General features: G+C 36.9%; 1 protein-coding gene across 1 annotated transcript in view; it reads left to right on the forward strand.

The window, feature by feature from the left end:
* The window catches only part of LOC116505938 (cytosolic phospholipase A2 epsilon-like), a 45,370-nt gene that overhangs the window by 5,748 nt on the left and 16,674 nt on the right, over positions 1-22,948 (forward strand). Inside the window, exons 3-10 of the mRNA XM_032213446.1 lie at positions 10,840-10,976; positions 14,549-14,680; positions 15,679-15,719; positions 16,132-16,174; positions 16,809-16,872; positions 20,175-20,329; positions 21,539-21,616; positions 22,903-22,940. Of these exons, the coding sequence (XP_032069337.1) occupies positions 10,840-10,976; positions 14,549-14,680; positions 15,679-15,719; positions 16,132-16,174; positions 16,809-16,872; positions 20,175-20,329; positions 21,539-21,616; positions 22,903-22,940 (688 nt within the window). The remainder of the gene's footprint in view (positions 1-10,839; positions 10,977-14,548; positions 14,681-15,678; positions 15,720-16,131; positions 16,175-16,808; positions 16,873-20,174; positions 20,330-21,538; positions 21,617-22,902; positions 22,941-22,948) is intronic.

Genomic DNA, 22,948 nt, shown 5'->3' on the forward strand with positions numbered 1-22,948 from the left:
AAGTAACATCTGCAGGATGAGTCAAAAAAATCTTAACTGATAATAAATCACAGTAATATTAACCTGACACCATCCATTTCATGTCATCATCACACACATTGCTTTACAATGTCTGATACAAGTATGTAGTTACATTGTTTATATAATGATATCATTCCACATATTATTTGTTTAACAACTTTCTGTAGATGCCTATCATAGGTAACATTTTTCCCATCAATATGTACATTTTCATTTTTCATTAAACAATAAAGGTCAAAGTAGTTTTTAATGCTTCACTGCTTTATACGATTTGGGGGTAATGGACAATAAATCCACCTTAAGATTCATAATGAGAGGGGTTTGAAAAGTGTTTCCAATTTCATTCAAAACTTTTATCCAAAAGTAATAATTAAACAACACCATCAACTAAAGTGCTAATTTGTATAGGAATGATTAGAAAAAAAAATTCAATAAATGCACTTTTACTAAATAATTTAGTAAACAAAAACAATATCCTAAATTTTGTTTTAAATATATTATGGGGAGGTACAGGTGCCATGTACAAACACATTAAACTTCTGTGTGTACCATGCTACCAATTCTTCATGAGATATGCAGAACCAATTTAGCAGAAATGCTATTATAATGAATGCTAAAGCCATAAGTGCCTTAAGCAAATAGCACTTAAGAGCTTTTTTCCCCATTTATTCTTAGCTTAATCTAAGGATAAGTCACGCTGGTCATGCTGACAGAATCTAGTAGCTATTATCTCCTAATATTAGATGTAATGGCCAATCACACTTAAGTTGGTCAAGGAATGATTAGGATGTTTTATGAACAGCAAAAAATGTGAGCCTCTCAGAACCTCAAAACTCTGACTAAATGAAATTCCTCCAGCTGACTATGGAGAGGGATTAAAAAATTAACAGGTGGCTGGTAGGACAGAAATGAATTGCTAAAGCTATTCCATAAACAGTGGTTGCCTAAATGTTCTGAGTCTTCTACCTTACTTTTCAGTCCCTTGGAGAGCATGAGACAAAGGCAAAAAACCCCAAGGATGATTAATTCTCCCAAATCTGTCTGTAGTAACGTCTATTCCAATCCCAGTACTGCAAATATTTTTTTCTTCAAAATTCCTCCAACATCCCAAGAAAGGAAAAGTAAGAAAATGCACTTCCTAATCCAGGAAGTGATGATCTCGCAGCCAACCTTGTGGTATCTGGGAAGCTCTCGGAAATGTTTGACTGAGCCACATGTGATTATGAGCAGGCAACAGGCTCACTAGGTTATCATGTGCATAAAATTATTATCTCCTAGTGATGGAATAATGGTATTTCTGTATGCAAGCTAATTTGTTCTTAATTAAACAAACAAATAAAATTACTGTTGAATAGACAAGTAAGGATGGAGTATAAACACCTACAGTGTATGTCTGGAATATAACTGTGAGTCTGCTATTGAAAATACCAATACATCAAGTTTTCCATTATATCAACAACTAAAGTCAACAAAACTTCCAGTGACCTCTGGTCCCAAAAAGCTTGACAAATTGCAACAATTTGTCATGGGGTGCATTTTAAGAACTTATTGAAGTACATTTTCCTATGGAAAAGTTGCTTACAAGCATGAACATGTTATTTAGAAAAGTCCCTAAAACAATGCATACCTTTGGAGCATTAAGGAAAGATATTTTTATGCAAACTTTTTCTGCTAGGTTTGTAAACAGGCACGAATGAGAACACATGATGAGTCAGGTAGCACATTCAGTGAAAATCCCATTGACAGATCCACCCATCCATATGGAAATGTAAGCTTCCATGACTAAGTATAATTTTCTTCCTGTATGTAATCCTTCTGTGTGGAAACAGATTTTGATGTGGCTTGCATTAAAAGACGTGCTGGTTCCACCCAAATATGTTTTGTGGTGTTATTGACATTTGAAGAAACATCATGCTAATTTGAATATTTGAATCAGCTGCCTATAGGATTAACTATTTCAATTTGGCTCTATTAAACGTTTGATAGCATTTTGGCAAATATATATCTTTACATATCTATATATCTTTATATATCTTTATATATCTATATATCTTTATCTCTCTCTCTCTCTCTCTCTCTCTCTCTTTCTTTCTCTATCTATCTATCTATCTATCTATCTATCTATCTATCTATCTATCTATATATATATATATATATATATATATATATATATATATATATGTTATATTTATGCTGATAAATAAATAAAGGGAGACTAGTATAGATCTATTTCAAGCTATTTAGCTCTCATCAGCTAGCCACACCCTTACTGGGAATCGAACTTGGGGGGGGTGTATTTCAATTTAGCTGTTTTAAAAAGAAAAACTATATAGATGATAGATAGATAGATAGATAGATAGATAGTTTTATGTGTATGTGTATTTATATATATACACATACACGTATACACATACACATACATACATACATACATACATACATACATACATACATACATATATATACCCCCCCCCCAAGTTTCAAGATATTCTTCACTGTACCAAATATATATTACATAGCATAAGCTACTTTCTTAGAAGAGGAAACAATAAATTGCCTCCCCTCCAAATATGAACATTTAATAAAGGGATATTCCTAAAGTACATGTGTGTAAAAAAATCATAATGACAGATGTCACTGTGCTTTCAAATCCCTGCCATTTTTTGACACATACAATGAACCCCCCACTACCACTTCCTAAAATATTTACATGTTCAGTAACACAAAACGTTGCCTAATATGTGTGACAAAAAGAGAGAGGGCTGACCAGAATGCCAAGTTTGTCTTCTTCCAAAAGGAGGTCATGAGTGTTCTTTAACATTTATACTTGCAAATTGATAAACTCATCTATAAATAATACTTAGGCTAATTTATAGAGAGACAAACTCACCAATAATTATAATTTAAAAATTAATTGGGAGGTAGGTTAACAAGGTAACCTAAGTACATGTGAATTGTTTGGGTGAGCAATTTGCAGCCCCTTCCATTCTTTTCAAAGCATGCTTTGAGGCTCCTTTGCTTGACTTACCAAATGCTAAACTACTCTCCATAATTTACCTTGAGCCTTGTGGTAAGCCAGATCATGGGTGATTTACCCGTGGTTCGTCCGTATGACATGTGAAACTAGAAAACTGGGTTGACTAATTGGCTCAATAAATCTTAGTTAAGGAACGAGCCTTCTGGAGGGGCTGCATAGATAAAGTACATTTGGAATGATGCACATGGCAGAGGCAATTCATAAGAGTATGTTGGTGCTTTCTGAGCTTGGTGGTTTTTTTGAAGTTTTATTACTAAACTAGATAACATCATCAGTGCTAGAAGGGTTTGCTCTTATTTTTATACTAGTGGCTTGCCCTGTCAATATTGGTGGGAAAGTTCTTGATGGTTCCTTGATTAGGCTGTTTACTGTTAGCTTGTTTGTCTTCATTGATAGTTCCCTGACTTCATATTTTTTAAAAAGGGGAAAAAGTCATAGTTAGTGGTGTCATGGGAATACTACTTGTATTCTCGGATAAATGGAGGACATCTTCAAAGAGCTATCTGACTGTTGATAGCTGTCAGTTTGCAAAGCAACCCTCCTTAAAGTTTTGAGAAAGTTACGTGTTTGGAAGGCTTCCTGGATTTCTTGTTGTTCTTGTTGGTTTCCTGTGCTTGTCTACATGAATATGTACACACTTCCATAGACGGAAATCTCATTATTTAATCAGCAGTCTCAAAACTTTCCGAGGTCACACTGCCTCAGTTGCTTTGAAAAGAGACATTTTGCTTATGCCTTCTCTTTGAAATCTTTTGCATGGCCATGCATCTCCGAACTACTCTTTTGGATTCCTTGGGAAATTACAGTCTATTTGCCCCAGTTCTACCTGGATACCTTTCAGCTAGTCTTTGCAATGAGATTGAAATATATTCTATTCAACAACCTATCACAGCACATAGTCATCCTCTCGCTTACTGATACTGCTGTTCTTTGCAAACAAGTAACTTTTAAAAAAAATGCAGATTTCAATAGAATCTGTTGAAGCAAATGATTCTTGATTACAATCAATTACAAGTTGTTGCTTGTATAATGTAGCAAACATGTGATCATCAGTAACTCTTCTGAGTTTTATAAAAAATTGAATGCCCAATCCCATCAAAAATTATAGCTGTAAATATGAAGGAGGTGCTTTTCCTTAAAAGAAATGCAGTATCCTAAACACGGAAATGTGTATAGTGTAAAGAACAGAAAGCAACTTCCAGACAACAGGAATTATTTGTGAACTGGTTTGGCCAGCTAAAGTAGCATTCCCTGCTGAAAGTATTGAAATTTGCATTTGGAATTTAAAATATAGGTTGCATTTTGAATATTAGGCTGTTTTTCTTACAATGGATCCATCCAGGGATCCTGCTGAAAGTATTGAAATTTTATATTTGAAATTTAAAATATAGGTTGCATTTTGACTATTAAGTTGTTTTTCTTACAATGGATCCATCCAGGGAAGCTCTTATTATAATGTCAACTATTTGATCATTATGTGACAGACATTATGCTTCTCTAAGCTTTTTAAAATCACAGTATTTGTGAAATTCATATAGATCCAAGCCATCACACTGACTTAACTGGCCGAATTTACTTAAAGAATGGGTCCAAAATCCAGGAACCATTACTCCATTGGGAAATGAAATTTGCCAAAGTTGTAGCTGTTTCAGAACAGCTGTGTCACTACATGGCCATGGATAGTCATAGTTGTTCACAAGATGGAGCAGCATATCCCTGCTCTTCCGGTAAAATTTGAAATTGCTTAACTGTGGAGTTGATGAAGAAAGGACCAGGAAGGGACTTGGATGCCTAGTGGCAAGATAGGGATAGCTATGGGATGGGCACTGGAAATCCCTAGGTAGGCTCTGGAGGAAGGGGGCTCTTGAGACCATGTTGGGACGAAGAGTGCGGTGAAATACAAGTATTTGAAGGACATAGTCAGTATTCTGCTTCCTATAGTAGACTGATAGGTCATAGATCATGTCTTTGATCAATCACTAAGCCAGTCAAAACTATCTTTATAAAAAGACTTACAATTTCTTTGCTTACCTTAGAAATGATACCTTGTGATTCTACTTGGGGAATGCTACTTTTCAATTCCTGTGGTATTTAGAAGTTACAAGATTGATTGGTTTCATCTATTACTTAGATAAATTATGTAAGAAGATCTTGATCATTTCCTGCTCCTCAATTCAGGAGGAAAAATATTCCTCCCTACATCCTATCTACTTTAACAGATTAACAGATTAACAGAGTTGGAAGGGACATTACAGATCATCTAGTGCGACTAAAGCAGGAGACCCTACACCATTTCTGACAAATGGCAGTCCAGTCTCTTCTTAAAAGTCTCAAGTGATGAAGCTCCCACAACTTCCAAGGGCAAGCTGTTCCATCAGTTGATTGTTCTAACTGTCAGAAAGTTCCTCATTTCTAGGTAGAATATCTCCTTGGTCAGTTTCCATCCATTATTCCTTGTCTGGCCTTCAGGTGCTTTGGAAAATAGCTTGACCCCCTTCTCTCTGTGGCAGCCCCTCAAATATTGGAACACTGCTATCATGTCTCCCCTGGTCCTTCTTTTCACTAGACTAGCCATGCCAATTCCCATAATTATTCTTCATATGTTTTGGCCTCCAGAGTCCTAATTGTCTTTGTTGCTCTTCTCTGCACTTTTTCTAGACTCTCAATATCTTTTTTATAGTGTGGTGACCAGAATTGGATGCAGTACTCTAGGTGTGATCTTACTAGGTCTTTATAAAGTGGTATTAGTACCTCACTTGATCTTGATTGTATACCTCTGTTAATGCTTGTCTGTCTGTCTGTCTGTCTGTCTGTCTGTCTGTCTGTCTGTCTGTCTGTCTGTCTGTCTATCTATCTATCTATCTATCTATCTATCTATCTATCTATCTATCTATCTATCTATCTATCATCTATCTTCCTACCTATCTTCCCTTCTCATGAATAAACAGTGAATGAAAAATATGTTTGCTTCTCTTTCATAAACATGTAACAAATAATAAGTTGCATCTCTCTGTTGTAATATAATAATGTTAGGATTGAAATGAAAAGAAGTGATGAGTTTTACAAGTTTTAACTGGACAAGTAAAGAACCTGGGTACCGAAATGGAGGGGAGCACTTTGGTTACGTAACAAATGTATTTATTTGGTCAAGATAATGGAAATGAAGTTCACCAAAGTAGATTTAATGCGGTGGCAGGTAATCCATAGGAGCCCTGGTGGCACAGTGGTTAAAGTGCATTATCTCAGGCAAACTCTGCCCAAATCTAGGAGTTTGATTCTGACTGGTTCAAGGCTGACTCAGCCTTCCATCCTTCTGAAAACAGTAAAATGAGGATCCAGATGATTGAGGGCAATATGCAAATAATGCTTCTACATTGTAAGCCATCTAGAGAATACTGTAAAGCCTAAATGCTAATGCTATTGCTATATTCAGACTTAACTCAAGTTGGTTTGAAGTACTTCAAAAAAAGTTCTGTTTCCTAATTATTCAAAAACTGCAACAACATGTTTCCTGCCACTCAGTTGGCAAAACATGTGATTTCAAAAAAACTCACACAAGCTTGAAGATGGCACTCTCTGGATTTAATGATAGTCAGAAGCCATCTACTTCTGAAGGCACACTGTAACATCATCATGCTGGTTACAACACTGGCCACAATATAAATGTATTGAATTGAGTTTATTGTATATAGTTCATTTTAGTCATTAGGACAAAAGATCAGCCTTCTTCAGATGGTTTGCTTGGGATAGGCTTTACTTAAGTCCTAGTTTTATGTGTTCATACAAGCTCCTTTTGAAAACATATATTTACAGTTATTCTGAAATAGATAACTTTGGCATTCTGTTGACTTTTAGTTAGAAAAGTTAGAAATACAGTAGTTTGAGATTTTAATCTTGAGGCCCCATTGTGGCTCTTATGGGCAATAATAGGCATATGGATTTTACTTTTATTGTCCACCTGCTTATTTCCTTTTTTAAATTTAAAAATACCCTTGTCCTTTCTTTTCTCTCCCAATTTTTCATGGAGATACACATGGGCTCTTGGGAAAGTTTCTTTAAAATTCATGTGTAGAGTGAGGACGCTGGTGTGTATATTTTGTGAAATGATGAACACTTACATGAAAACCATTTTGTCCTTAGGACATCCTCTAAAATTCCATTTGTTCTTACTGGCTCAAAACATTTGGCAGATACCCGAGAGCTTAGTGATTGCAACCATTATACTTCCTTGATGATAAATGAATTCTACTATTAGAGATTAGCATAATACATATGCTTCTTCTGATTCTTGGCCTACATACTTTAGTTCACCTAAAGCCTGGGTAGTGAGGAAATAGAGAATTCCATGTGATCAGACTTGATTAAGGAGTGACACATAATTAGGAAACAGAGATGACACAATATTAAAGTGAGCTGTGGAGGCAGATGGATGGACAGGTTGTGCTTGAAGGATCTCCACAGGATTGATTATTAACATGGTTGAAAAGTGAAAAAGAATTTACTCACATTCTATCTCAAAAGATTATTTGATTTTTCATTCCTCCCACCTTTTTTTTTCAGGATATGGCAAAACCAGTTTGCTTTTACACCTGCCTTTTAAATCTAGATCTTAACCTATAGGTCTGTTTGGAAATACGGTGCATCTTATTTTTCTCTAGGTATGTCACAGGACTCTTTCCCCAACCAACAAGAGTCACTTGGTAGTGAAATGGAAAGTGCCTAAATTTTATAAAAGCAAATAAATAAATAAATATTTCCCTTAACCCTTTGACATATTTTTCCTCCCTATCAATCTGTTGAACCTTCTGAAAATACTCAACATTTGATTTGTAGATAGAACATCCATCACATCCATCATATATACTCACAGATATTGTGGCTGATTCATGGATTTTATATTGGATTTCACTTCTACTGTTTAGGCTGATATATCCATAAGTTGATGATCCATTCAAACATTCTGGAGAGTCAACATTTTTATTATTTTTTAGAATTATATAATATCTTCATGAGTTCAGGGAACTGAATGTAGAATTCTGTGACTTGGGACTGTCAGAACTTTTTCTGCCCACTAAATATTTCCTTTTTCTGGGTATCAGTCCTTCAACAGAACAGTGTTGTTGCTTGTCTGTGAGTTATATATCCATTGCTTCTGGATTTATTTCCAGGTTCATGCTTAGTCACATTCATGAAGGGATGACAGTTGGGTGGAAAGATTAGAGACACAGAGAGATTTCTCATTTTAAGAAATAACTTAGTAATAGCGATAGTACTTAGACTTATATACTGCTTCACAGTGCTTTATAGCCTTCTCTAAGCTATATTGCCTCCAACAATCTGTGCCCTCACTTTACCGACTTCGGAAGGATAGAAGGCTGAGTCAACTTTGAGCTGGTGAGTCTCAAACTGCTGAACTGCAGGCAACAGGCAGTCAGCAGAAGTAGCCTGCAGTTCTGCATTCTAACCACTGCACCATCATGGCTGTTGATAATAACAAATTGTGTTAGAATGTTTTTAGCGTGTCACCAAGTATGATATAGCTTTTCAGGGAAATTGGAGATAATTTAATTTCTCTGTTGTGTTAATATAAAATGGGTGAAAGCAAAGGAACCTCATAATCCCAGCATGTGGGATTCCATTATGTACTACAAATCCTAATTCAAATTAATATTGGTTTTATCATCGACTTTTTGATTACTCCATTAAAAAAAAAGTCCATGTCAGGTAAAAGGAACCAGAAAGGGCATGATGAACTGATCAGATCAGTATGTCTTTTTGATACTCATTTAGAGAAAGGAATCTTGCTAGACTGAAGTACAAGTACTAGGTAAATACTGCAAAGTTTAGGGAGGGTCTCTCTTCAGCCTCTTGCTCCCCACAAAAGACTCAAGGCTATTCACTCTTTTCAACACACTGTCAGATTTCACCAACGTGACCTATGACAAAAGATTGTCACCTGAATGTTTTTGCTTTTGTTTTTCCGGTTATGCAGCACAATTATGCCCCAGCCTTGCAAGTAGGAGTGATAATTAGCACCTTGTTTAATAGTCTTAGTTAAACATCTATGAAGCCATAAAGTATAAGGTGCTCAGCCTTGTACATTCTATTGCCCAAGAATGATCCTCAGGTTGTGATGGTAATTTATGTTCATGAAGAGTATTTTTCTATAGGGAATATGAACTATCCCTACCTGACATATGGGGGAAAATCTGTCTTTTGTATATCTTATAAAGTCTGAGAACACTAGTGTCCATTTTGCATTTCCATGCAAGTGTGTTTCTCCATTAAGTTTCTAACACACACACACACACACACACACACACACACACACACACACACGTATGTATGTATTTAGAGTCACAACCCCTGATATGCCCAAATATGGGAGGAAGTTTACTGCTTCCATTCTCTGTCTCTCCCTTTATTTATTTATCAGCACAAATACAACAAACACACACAGACACACACACAGACACACACACAGACACACACACACACAGACACACACACACAGACACACACACACACAGACACACAGACACACACACAGACACACACACAGACACACAGACACACACACAGACACACACACAGACACAGACACACACACACACACACACACACACACACACACACACACACACACACACACATATATATATATATATATATATATATATATATATATATATATATATATATATATATATATACACACTCTCTAATCTTACAAATATTAAGTTTATCATGCCTAGTATTAAAGTATGCTTTTGAGTCCTTATCCTTAACATCTATTTTATTTGGTTTTATCCAAGAAGACTGTAAGCAAACATTCTTCTCTGAAACCACAGGAGCTTGCTTAGGTATCTGGTTTCTTGCATTCACATTGAGTTGTGTTTTGATTTATAAGCATTGAAGGTTCTTAGCTCAAGAATCATTTCGTTGTTGTTGTTCCAGAAATAAGATCTAGGTACATAGACAACTTTACTAATTTACTTGTCTTCTTATCCGATTAATTTAAGGCAAAATTAATTATGAGGATAGAAGTAGGTGTTTGCTTGATTACAAAGCCAAATCCAGTCATTTATCTCACAACAATTCACTGTAAATACCCAAAGCATAAAGTTGGCCCAGTTTTGAAAGATGCCACTCAAAGGATAAATACAGTAGTATAATTTTACTTGTGTGGTTAGGCTGGAAAAAAAATTATACTACTTCCCCTGGTGCACAGTAGCATCCCTGTTTTTACTTCTTTTTCTTTTTGTATAATTTTGATATTATATTTGATTTATTTTCTGGCTGGATTTATTTGAGGTGGGTTGCTTTGTGATGTTTGTTAGCTATCCAGGGCCTTTGGGAATAGGCATAGCATTGAAACAAACAAAACAAAATAAAAATACACATGCAAGTTATTGTACTTACATTAACAGAGAAATGTGGAAATACTAAATAGTGTTCCTATACATTTTGGACCATGAATCCACTACGAAAATGTCCAGCTAGAGTACATTTCTATTCTAGATTGGTTCATTATCTCAAGGAAGTTCATAATTATTGTTCTACTAATAATGTATTTTAAATCCATATATTGTGGACTAGCCATGTCAGTCCTGTTTCTTCTGACTCCAAACCCTTTTTCTTCTGCTATCCTCTATTTGGATCTACAATTGGGTCAACTGACATGAGTAAATAACTTTACATATTGAGAAACTGATATAACTCTGTAAATAATCATGACACATTGCTACATTATTAGTAAAATTCCATGTCTTTTGGTACAGTAACCCAGTCTGACTGCTATGTGAGTTTATTCTTACCGACCGCTTCAGTGAAGAGGATGAAGACACAGACCATCAAAGATTCTAAGGATCCCGTGTGGAATGAAACTTTTCACTTCAGAATTCAGAACAAAGTAAAGGTAAGATAATGCTTGGAGCTGTGTTCTAAAACATTTAGAAGGTACCAAGTGTGAAAGGCTGTCCTTGTTTGGGTGGGGGAATGAAGTCAAGATGGTAGATGTTTGTGTTCAATTGAAACCCTGCCCCCCTTTATCTCTGACACATTTAAGAAAGGGCTGGGCTTTGATCATGTGATCATGGCTGTGATATTGATTTTTTTTATATCCCACTCCTCTCCAATCAGATGCCATTAAAGGCCCAATTTCTATGAGGAAATTCTCAGATGGTTTTGGGGGGAATCCCTTTTATACTCAATATGCAAAGAATAATGTGGAGAGGCTAGTTTTAAAAAAATTGTGCCTGATTGCATACTTTTAGAACAATATCTCCCAATATTTCAAGTTCTGCTTGCTGTTCAAATAGTCACTTCAAATAACCATAAAACTAGAGCAAACAAATAAAAGGACTGTGAATCAATCCATTCAACAAGAGATGAATTACCAACGGTGTTCAAGAATCAGACCTCAGACAAGAGACAATGCAACAGTGGAAATTTGCCATTTTGTTTCCCTTGTTTCCTCACAACAAACAACAATGAAACACATACCTGATGCCTCTTTCACTCATCTTTCAAACCTTTCAAACAGCATTTAAAAATACCCAAACTGTATGGTGCACCGACTTGTAAGATTTTCTCTATGGTCTCCACATGTCTGTTCAAGCACAACAGCTTTTTCTCAGGGGTGGGCTTCAAAAATTTCAGTAATGGGTTCTCTGCCCAGTTGCTGGGTGGGCGTGGCCATGGTAGGCGTGGCCTAGTTGCCTCCTGCACCACAGCGAGGGACTGTGTCACCTTCTCAGGCTCTGGAGGGTTTCCTGGAGCCTCTGGGAGGGTAAAAACTGTTTCCCCTGGCTCTGGAGGCCCTCTGGAGGCCAGAAACGGGCCCATTTCTGGCCTTGCAGAACTTCTGGGAGGCCCATTTTTCCCCCACCTTGAGCCTCTGCGCGAGCCCTGCACTTACCTCACATCCAAAATGGGCCGCATGGAGACTCCTGGGAAAGATGAGGCGGGAGGAGCGGAGCAAGCCAGAGGTGGGATATGGAGGTTTTCCGAACTGGACATAATGTTAGTTACAGGTTCTCCCAAACCCAGATGAACCCATAGCAGCCCGCTCCTGGCTTTACTTCACTAATAGACACAGTGGGAGAGTTGTCTATGCAAATCTACAGAGACCAAAATAGCTGGGGGTAAAACCCCTCAAGGCAGAGTAGGCCTAACTTCTCCTCATAACGTAAGAAATGTTTGCTCCCTGAATGAATAGCAGTTATGGCTAAACTGCCAGAAGTAATTGGGAATTGGGCAGAAAACAAATAAAATATTGCTCCTTTTGCATTTTAAAAAGCTTCATGGAAAGCTCTACAAATCCATTGGGATTTTCATACTTAATTTTATGTTAATAAAATAGAACTTTTCCATGACTACATTGCAGTATGTGCAATAGGACTTGGGGCTCCTGAGCTAAGTTTCATTCAGATTACTACAATAACACACATCGTGTCATTTCATTGGCAAGCAAATCCTGTTATGTGGAAAGCTATTATTGTGTGACGGATTGTAGAAACTAGAACAATAAATATTTATGTAATCAGGATCTACAATTAGAAATAAAAACAAACAAAGTCACCTACGGGAGCCATGGTTGTGCAGTGGTTAGAATGCAGTATTGCAGGCTAACTTACTGCTTGCTGCTAGGAGTTCAATTCTGAGTGCTCAAGGTTGATTCAGCCTTTCATCGGTTTGAAGTTGGTAAAATGAGGATCCAGATTGTTGGGGGCTGTATACTGTAAATCGCTTAGAGAGGGCTGTAAAGCACTATGAAACAGAATATCAATAAATCAGAATAGAGCTGGTAGAGATCTTGGAGGTCATCTAGTCCAAGACCCTGCTAAAGCAGAAGACCCTATACCCGTGATGGCAAACCTATGGCATGCGTGATGGCGAACCTATGACACACCATTTGTTAGGGCATGTGAGGCGTTGCCCTGTCAGCTCCAGCACGCATGCATGCACTGGCCAGCTGACTTGGGCGTTCTTTTAACAATGTTTTTTGCCTTCCAGAGGCTTCCCTTATCTTCCAGAAGGTGAAAAACAACCCAATGCACAAACCAGAAGTTTGGGAACAGATTTCCAGTTTATGCATTGGACCATTTTTCGTGCTTTGGAGGCTTCAAGAAAGCCTCCTGAAAGCTCTGAAGGGCGAAAAACAGCCCTAAGGGGCAACCTGGAACTCACTTATGGTTGGCCTGTAAGGCTGCTCCCCTCTGGGGGGGGGGGAGGCTTTTTTGTCCTCCTCAGACTCTTAGAAAGCCTCTGGAGCCTGGGAAGGGAAAAAAATGAATCTATTGTGAGCCCAAAGCGGGGGGGGGGGCTGGGGGCCATGTGCGCATGCACATGTGGGGTCATACCCATAGCATTATGGGTGTGGCCATGCCCATGCACGACCACCTTGCACTCTCCCCGCTTTTGGCACACAATGGGAAAAAGGTTAGCCATCACTGCCCTAACCATTTCAGACAGGTGGTTGTCTAGTGTTTTCTTAAAAATCTCCGGTGATGAAGCACCCACAACTTCTGAAGGCAAGCTATTCCACTGGTTAATTGTTCTTACTGTTAGGGAGCCTCTCCTTAAAGTAATAGAAAAAAACTGTTTGCTTGGGTTTAGGATTTTAGCAGTGGTTTGCGCTCCAAGCTTGTTTCAATTTAGTTTCTGAACATTTCGTTACCAGACTAGGTAACATCATCAGCAGGATTTTCTTGTCTTATTCTCTTTAGTTTATAAATGTCTTATGTGCCAGTGTGGTTGGTTGCTCGTATGTTTAGTTGTTGGTTTGGAACTATATTTAAATTCTGAGCAGCTGATTGGTTCTCTTATTGATTGATTGTTATACATAAGAAATCATTTATAAGCTAAGGAGAATAAGACAAGAAAATCCTGCTGATGATATCGCCAGGTCTTATAACAAAACGTTCAGAAACTAAATTGAAATAAACTTGGAGAGCAAACCACTGCCAAAAGTTTCTCCTTAATTCCAGGTTGTTTCTCTCTTTAGTTTCCATTCATTGTTTCTTGTCTTGCATCCTGAAGCTTTGGAAAATAAATGGATCCCCTCTTCTTTGTGGAGGCCTCTCAAATGCAGGAATACTGCTATCATGTCACCCCTAGTCCTTCTTTTCTCTGGACTAGCTATACCCAATTCCTGCAATTATTCTTCATATGTTTTTGTCTTCAGGTCTTTAATCATCTTCGTTGCTCTTCTTTGCACTTTTTCCAAAGGCTCAGTGCTATTGCTAAGTGCTAAACTAAACTAAGCTACGCTATTGCTAAGTACTAATAGCGCTAATTGCCAAGTGTTATTGCCACGTGCCATTGGTACACATAGTATAATTGTTCCATTATTTTTTGCAAAGAAATGTTCACTCTTTTGTTGTCTAACAACAAATGAAACATCAAGGGGGGAAAATAGGCTGAGGCAGGATGCTAGCCTAAGTCATGGATAGAATTCTGAAGTTCTTTTTGTTGTTCTTTCTACAGAATATTTTGGAATTTAACGTCTATGATGAAGACAAAATCACAGAAGATGACCATCTCCTCACTGTTATGTTTGATGTATCTAAAATCCAACTTGGAGAAAGCATTCCCCTGAGCTTTCAGCTAAATCCAAAGGTGACTGCTAAACTTAACAAACTTGCTTCTTCCACTTGATGAAAAAGACATGTTTCTCTAGATTTTCACAACATTCCCACTCTGTTAATGTGGAACCATATTAAAAGGGGACGTTTAGTCTGCATAAAATAGTATTTTTCATATCAAATATGTAACTTATGAGCTGCAGCTAGTCACAAATAGTTTTTTGGATTTTTTGTGGACTAAAAAGTTTTTGAATTTGTCCAATGTAGGAAAGATTCTCGATTTTTCACTTCTCTTTAGTGTCAACAGTTAAAATCATTACTGAAAAGCCAACATGGGTTTTCTCTGAGAATTAATAGAAGCATGGGAAGTCAGGGTAGCTACAGGTCATCAGACAGGTGATGGAAAAATGAGAAACAAGTCATTCAAATAGAACCAGTAACATCATACTTAGCTCCTAATCAATTACAAATACACATGTAAATCAAATACTTTTTACAGCAGTCTAATGAGGACTGGTAAAACATAAATGCAGGAATTTTTCTAATAGAAGAAAAACTCAGGAGATTTTTCTCCATATTATTACTAATGTGAACTGTGTCCATTCTCCTTTAAATACTTCGGTCTGGAGTTGAGAAGACAAATCAGGCATATGGACAACAATGTCACTTCAAAATGATAGCCACATTAATAGTCTTTAAATTAAAACCGATTAATAATAAACTCAAGAAATATTTGTTTTGTTTTTACCTTTCCACTTCCAGGTATTTAGATCACTCTATCTGTAAAAATATTCAGTGAATATTGTACATAGGAGACAATGCATTGCCTTGTTCAGTTACATTGATTTCCCTGAATTAGTCATCTATATTTAACATGTGGGTGTTGGAGGCAGTGGTACAGGTGGGGAAAAGACCTGGTTACATTTTATGTTTCTGCAAAGAAACCTTATTTAAGCATTTAATTCTTATTCCTAAAGGAATGTGCAGAAATGTATAAAAATATGAAACATTGTATTTATTTTATGTTTTTAGGGCAAGGAGGAACTAGAAGTTGAATTCACAATGGAGAGCAGGTAAGACCAAAAACTGTGAGGTGACGCATAACAGAGAATTGCCAGCATAGACAGCTTACTTTAGAACTTACCTATTAGATAGTACTGTCAATAGGCATACAGATTTAACTCATCTGACAATAACAGAAGAGTGTCATTTTCCTCAGTAATCATAGTAGTTCTAGCAGTCCTTCCATCATCCTTCCATTTTCTCTGGAAAGAATACCACATAAAGGGCTTTTGAGCTAAGCCCAACTTCTCCTTGTGGAGACAGTGAGACCATGTTCCTCCTCATGAAGTCGAATGAATATTTTGTTTGAGCACTCAAGCTATTGAGTTGATGCATGGAAGATTACAAGCATGTCAGAAGAAATATTGTCCCTGCTTGTTAAAACATTGACTGAAATAATGTATATTTTTTTTCCCTTTTCAGCCCGGATGTTCCAGAAAAAATTCTTACCAATGGAGTCTTAGTGGTAATTTTGCTATTCTACACTACTCTTGAATTGAATAGCTGAATAGGAAATGGTCTTAAACTAAGGATGCTCAGCTTCTGCTCATGTTAACATTGCACTGGGTGATTGGGTAGAAATTGTTCATTTAGAAAAGCCAAGCCTGAAGCATATCTTGAAATCTGGAGCAAATGGAAATTGACTAGAGAGTAGAAATGGAAAAGGTTTTTAAAAAATCAAAACACCATGCTTAATTATTCCTTCATGTGCTTTATTTGTGCATATTGAATTTATTATAAATAAATTCAGTGCTTAGGCCTGATGTCTTACCATGTTTCCCTGAAAATAAGACATGGTCTTATTTTCTTTTGACCCCCAAAATAAGAACTTGGCCTTATTTTGGGGGAGCTTATTATTATTTTTGAAGTTCAGGAGGCAGCGAGCATGGTCACTTCACGGCTGCTGCTGTATTGCAATATTTTCGGGTAGGGCTTATTATCTATGGAGGTCTTATTTTCAGGGAAACAGGATCTGTACCATTTACATTTCATGTCATTCTGCATAACAGACTCATGGGATAGAAGTATAAAAATGTAATTTTGCTCTATACAACATCTTTTATTATTGATTTTTTTTTAAAATAACAAATCTTATACAGTCTCGTGAAGTTGCCTGTTTAGAAGTTCAAGTGAATGGGGGAAGAAGAAAAGGTATCTTAACAGGTAAATTACAACTTTTTATTTTTATATTATGCAAGAAGGACTGATTAGTATTTTATTTTCCTCTTTGCAAACTGTTCCTTCACAATCCATACTGAACTGCTGTAAACTTATGAAATATTAAAAAAAATATTTTAATTGCATTTACATTCCAGAAAAGTAAAATGTTGACAAACAGTGCATCTTCTCTCAGAATTCTCTCAGAATTAATTCAGAATTAATTTGGATTAAATGGGGGAAAAGACATGCATGAAACCTAGCAAAGAGGGATTTTGACTTTTATTAGAAAGTATTGACAAACTCAACAATTTTGGGTCTTATCATTCAAAGTATTTTGGATAATTGCTGAACTGAACACATAATTAATCTATTTGTCATTCTTGCAATTTATTTTAGACATCCCCTTCTCCGTTTAATTTTAAATGTAAATTTTTATAGGCCTTTATAAGACAGTTGACTATATTAAAACTAGAAAGATTTTTCTGCTGATGGATTATCCAGTGAAATCAGAAAAAGAGCAATAATTTTCCCATGACAATCCCATAACAATACATTTTCAGAAGTTCTATAATACATACATAAAATATGCCAGTATATGTCTCAATTTATTTTTATCTATTTCTACATTAAAATTGATTTATTTGGATTTAAATACACAGCTGAAGTTTTAAAAAGTGCATGTAGCATTTATCTAACATTTGCAACCATGTCCCTTAAAATAGTGAAATTGTTACTACATTTATGAAAGGAAAGGAAATGTTGTTATTCTTATTAATAGAGAGGAGGGATCTTCTCTAAGTTTATGTACTGAATGTATGGTATAGATCAGTGGTTCTCAAACTTTTTCAGTCCACCGCCCCCTTGGTGCTACAAACTGATTGTCAGTGCCCCCCACCCAGTGGTGGAATTCAATTTTTTACTACTGGTTCTGTGGGCGTGTCTTGATGGGCGTGACTGGTGGGGTCATATGACTGGGCGGTTTGCACGACGGAAGGAGGATAGTAACAGTAAAATCCAAAACTGTAACAATTAATTGCACATTTTAGTTAATGTTAATTCAACAAAATTGTTGAACATGATCCAGTGATACCAGGTTCTCAAAGTCTGATAGTCATTTATCAAGAACCTTAGTAACTAGTAACTTAGTAAACTCAGTAAAATTTAGTAACTACTTCACTGTTCAGTAAGTTTTTAATGTGATGGATGGGCTTCATGAAGTGATACCAGTTTCCCAATGTCTGGTTTTAAGTCACTTAGCAGGAGTCTTAAATCACCATGTTCAGTAATATGGAGTCAATTTCTTTGCTTGGAGAGAAGTTGGATGACCACACTGAAGCCACATATGGTGTTGGAAATGCAACAAGAAGCTTCTTAACCACTCTCCTTAGTGCAGGATAGCGATCAGATTTTTTTTTCTGTAACCAAAACTCTTGGTACGATTTCTTAAACTTTGGCTTCAGCTCAATGTCATTTTGCAGCTCTATGAGATGTTCCTCCACTACCCCATCTTCCTCAGTATCTGAAAATGGATTTATCACTCAATCTGGAATTTCCATCAAAAGAAGATCTTGAAATATCTTTATACAGCATGTCCAAATGGTCACAAAAAACTTGAAGATCATCATCTTGTATCCCACCTTTCTCTTCTAGCTCAGAGAAGCTTGGAAATTGGTATAGCTCATGATGGCCTATATTGTGCTTGAATAGAGTTAACTTTGAAATAAACGTAGAGATGACAGAGTTGGCCTTAATAAAATTGACCTCATTTCCTTGCAACTGCAAATTTACTCCCTGACATACGGATGCGGAGGGCTGATAGGAAAAGGCAGCAGCTGTGGAAACAGGCTCACAGAAGGAAATAGGACTGATTGGCCCCTCCCAGAGAGTTTATAGGTGGGGCGATGGGAGGGGAATTTTGCAGGAAACAACAGTTACAATCTCAGTTTAAAGTTTGAAGAATTCTGTGAGTTCCGTGAGTTTTATTTTTCATAGAGATAATTTTTCTGGGCTCCTAGCCAAGTGGTGGTTTATCTCTCTCCTTAGTTGTGGCAGATGGCCAAGCCAGCATCAGTGTAATTTAGAGGCCTGGGACAGAACACTTACCTACAAGATTACATATGAAACAACATCAAGTCTATTCATTGTGAAATGTGGCCTGTCCCAAGCTTCACAGAATTTTTTGTGTTTGTGTTTGTAGAATCCAACATTTAGCAAAACTCACTACAAACTCCCCACAGTGGGATGCTGCATATGGTTGTGCAGATTTTGTGAAATCTATAGAAAAAGATCAGATCTGTATCTAATCTCCTTTTTATCACTCCTTCCCAAACATATTATAAAGAATTGCTTTCATCAAAATGCAACAAGGATGTAACATACAGCGAAATTTAATACTCCTTTTGATGTGTGCCAAGTAATTACAATATGCTATTTAATTGTATCCTAATATAGCAAACATTCATGTTTTGAGGGGAAAAAAACATTCTTGTTGCACCCTAGAACTATGTTGAACACTGTTATTTAAGATAGGGACAATACTCATCTAACCTTTTCAGGGCTACAGTTTCCTTGCATATTCTAATCTGGCAATAAAATGAGAGAATCTAGAGCAGCCTATGAAAATTAGATGCCTGAAGCAAAGGATCACATGGCATCTCCTTTCCCTTGGCAGTTGTATGTCACTTCAATACCAGAGCAATATCCTGCAATATTCCTCCTGGGGTGGTGGGGACGACACTAAAGGAACAGTCAGCTTCCATATATGTCATCTTACTCTATCTTATGGCAATGGCTAATTGTGAAGATGGTTATTCATTACTTGTTAATTTATCACTGTTTTCAGTATCTAGATTTGGTCTGTTGCATGTGTTCTTAGATATTTTGTTAAAAAAAAATCTCAAAGCCATATTGCACAGTTTGATATCCTTCATATTCTAAATATGTTGGAAACCACATATTTGATTTATGCTGCTCTGCAATCTAATGATTGAATCAAGTGATCAGGGAGTGAAGTTCTACTCACAGAGAGAAGTGTGTGTGTGGGGGGGTTAATTTCCTTGGTTCTTATTAAGTTCTGCACTTCCTAAAAAGCATTAAGTAGTCTTCAAAATAGTATTGAGCTGGGACTGGGGATTAAAAGGGGAAGATCTCTTCTCTTCTCTCCTTCCTTCCTTCCTTCCTTCCTTCCTTCCTTCCTTTCTTCCTATAATTTTTCCATTAATCAAAAAATCTAAATGGCATTTTCAATGTTTGTGTATATTTTCATAGGATCATTAATTAATAATCTTGTTTTGTCTTTCATTTAGACAGAAATTTTACTCTTTCAGTGGATGGATCCTATGAAGAAGCTGAAAATCTCCGTTTAGGTTACTGGCTTTGCCCTGCTTCTCCTGCTAAATTTCACTATATTAAATATAACCAATCAGACCTTAACATTGAATTGCCAAGACAGTTCTGTGCAGTAAGTTGCTTGTCTCCATGCTCATAGCCTGTGTCTATCTGAGAGTGTGTTGCTTAGCTGTGTTTCCACAACTTTATTGGTCCTGGGAGGCCTCCAGCAGCTGAGCCACTTCTGCTTCAACTGCTGCTCCAGGGGAAACTTTGTAAATAATCTCTTGCACCTTGATACTGTTCCCCAATCCTGATTGCTGGATTTAATGCACAACTTGGTGTCTTTAACACCAGTACCTATTTATACTCCACTCCATAAAACAAACCTGACATGGCAATTTTGAGATAGGACTGGGGCAGTGGTTGGAGCATCATTGTTTTGTACAGCCTCATTGGAGGGAATGGAAGTAAGAGGCATGGTGGCTCAATGGCTTACTGACTCTAGAGATGGTCTCAGATCTGTAGTTTGAGGCCAAGGATTGCACGGCAGGATGAGTTCCTGCCACTTGCTTCACCTTCTGTCCACCTAACAGTTTGAAAACATGTTCAATGCAAGTAGATAGATAGGTACCATTTTGGTGGGGTGTGCATGTAGTCAGATTCCTGATGGCTCTGAACCTTCCTTGTTGCGGTGCTCACTTGCCAAGCAGCTCCAGGAAAGAGGGCCTTGGGTGATAATGAAGGAAGAGCCACACTTTCTCTCTGATGTGAAGACAGCCTGTCCTCCTGTGTGGTACCTTGGAAAGTGCATAAGTGTGTTCTATAACAGGACTGGTACCTTGGCAAGCCAAACTACAACTCTGCAATTGAATTGTGGTCTCCTGGATTGTAACATTGCCATATGATAATGATAATAATAGGAGATAGGTCACATTGATCAATTTCTTGGCATCTGTGATGAGAATGTCAGTACAAATGTGACTTTGGGGTTGGGTGGAAATGCCTTATATTTCTTAGTAGTTTGATGGGAGGGGGAACAAACATTTGGGCTGAGCAATGGACTGCCATCAAAGAACACTCATTAGTAGTCAATCTAGAACACTTCCAAAAATCAGAACGCCAAAGTTGCTTAAATACCTTGAAAAGAATTAGTGGTGAGGAAAAACAGTGGTCATTCCACTTCTTGGGCATCAAAAATTCCTTCATGATCACTACAGCTATTCTAGCTCCAACCAATTCCTTGTCACACTTTTTCCTAGCAGAAATTTACTTCTTTATTGAAATTCAAATGATTTCATCGCAGTCAGTAATGGACAGAACTTATTTATTTTATCTGCAGATTTCCAGACAAAGCAATGAATCAACAACTGTTCCTTTGAACTCACTTCCAATAAATGAGAAAGTGACGATAACACCGGTGAGAATCAGCTGTTGCTTTTTTAGGACAAAAATATGCAAATATACTTTTAGTTCAAAGAGACAATATGAAAACGGGTATCAAGGTTGGGCAAAGAGGGCAAGTGTTTTCACATATGTGACTATATCATAATGCCCAATGTTATTGGCTTCAAACATGCCACTTGTACTTTCATTTTCATAGGAATATTTTTTCAATTCCTTCTTATTAGTCCTGTTGTTTGATGTAACTTTTAACCATAGTCAAAGTATGCTAGGTTTTGTAGCATTATGCAGTACCAAGGGGGAAGGAGGATATAATTGATTTAAAAGTTTCAGATATTACCAACATTTCTTCATAAATTTGTATTTCAGCTAAGCTTCACTTATTGCATTATGATTGGGTTCAAGAGTTCTTTTGATCACTAGTCAGTCATGAAGTAAATCTTGTTTTTTCATTTGCCTAATTTAAATTTAAAAAATTAATAAGAAACAATTAAAGATCTACAAAATAGTTATGAACCTATGACTATCTAAATGACCTTGTTAGATGGTTTTTCTATTGTCTATGCTAATTTATATCAGGTAAATCTGATTGGATCATTAATTATTTATTTAACTATTATATTAAAAATATACCGTATTTTTTGGACTATAAGATGCACCAAGATTTTGAAGAGAAAAACAAGAAAAAAATTATTTTTTGGCTGCTGCGTGTCTGGTTTTTGCTCTTCCCAACCGTCATGAAAAATCTGCAGGCCTCCCTAATCCGCATGCCCCATTTTTGCAAAAAATGGGTGAAAAATGGCCCCGTTTTGGCCTCCTAAATCCCCCAGAGAGTTTTTGCTCTCCCCAGCTCCCCGGAGCACTTTGCAGGTCTCCCAAACCCTCTGCATGCCCCATTTTTGTGAAAAACAGGCCCATTTTTGGCAAAAGCGAATGCATGGGGCAGGGTTTGGGGAGACCAAAAATGGCTATATTTGGTGTATAAGACGCACCGACATTTTCACCCTCTTTTAGTGGGGGGAGTGTGTCTTATACTTCAAAAAGTGCGGTAATTATTATGTTAAAACCTGGATTTTGGGGAATATATGTCTGGGTTAATCTATCTAATTTTGCGATAAAGCTTCCAATTTGCATACTGTAGGATGGAGGCAATTGCTTGTGCCTAATTCTTTGCACATTGAAACTCTTACAGAGCCACAAAGATATATATTATTGTGAAAGTAAAATGTATTCAAAAACTGAAAGAAATGAAAGCATAAACACCCTTTAGCATTTAACCACCTTTTATTTCTTTTTTTTTAGGACAAAATATTTGATTTGAGCGTGAAGGCAAAGGAATGGTAAGGAG

This window comes from Thamnophis elegans, chromosome 1, assembly GCF_009769535.1.
Source record: "Thamnophis elegans isolate rThaEle1 chromosome 1, rThaEle1.pri, whole genome shotgun sequence".
In the NCBI taxonomy this organism is placed as follows: domain Eukaryota; kingdom Metazoa; phylum Chordata; class Lepidosauria; order Squamata; family Colubridae; genus Thamnophis; species Thamnophis elegans.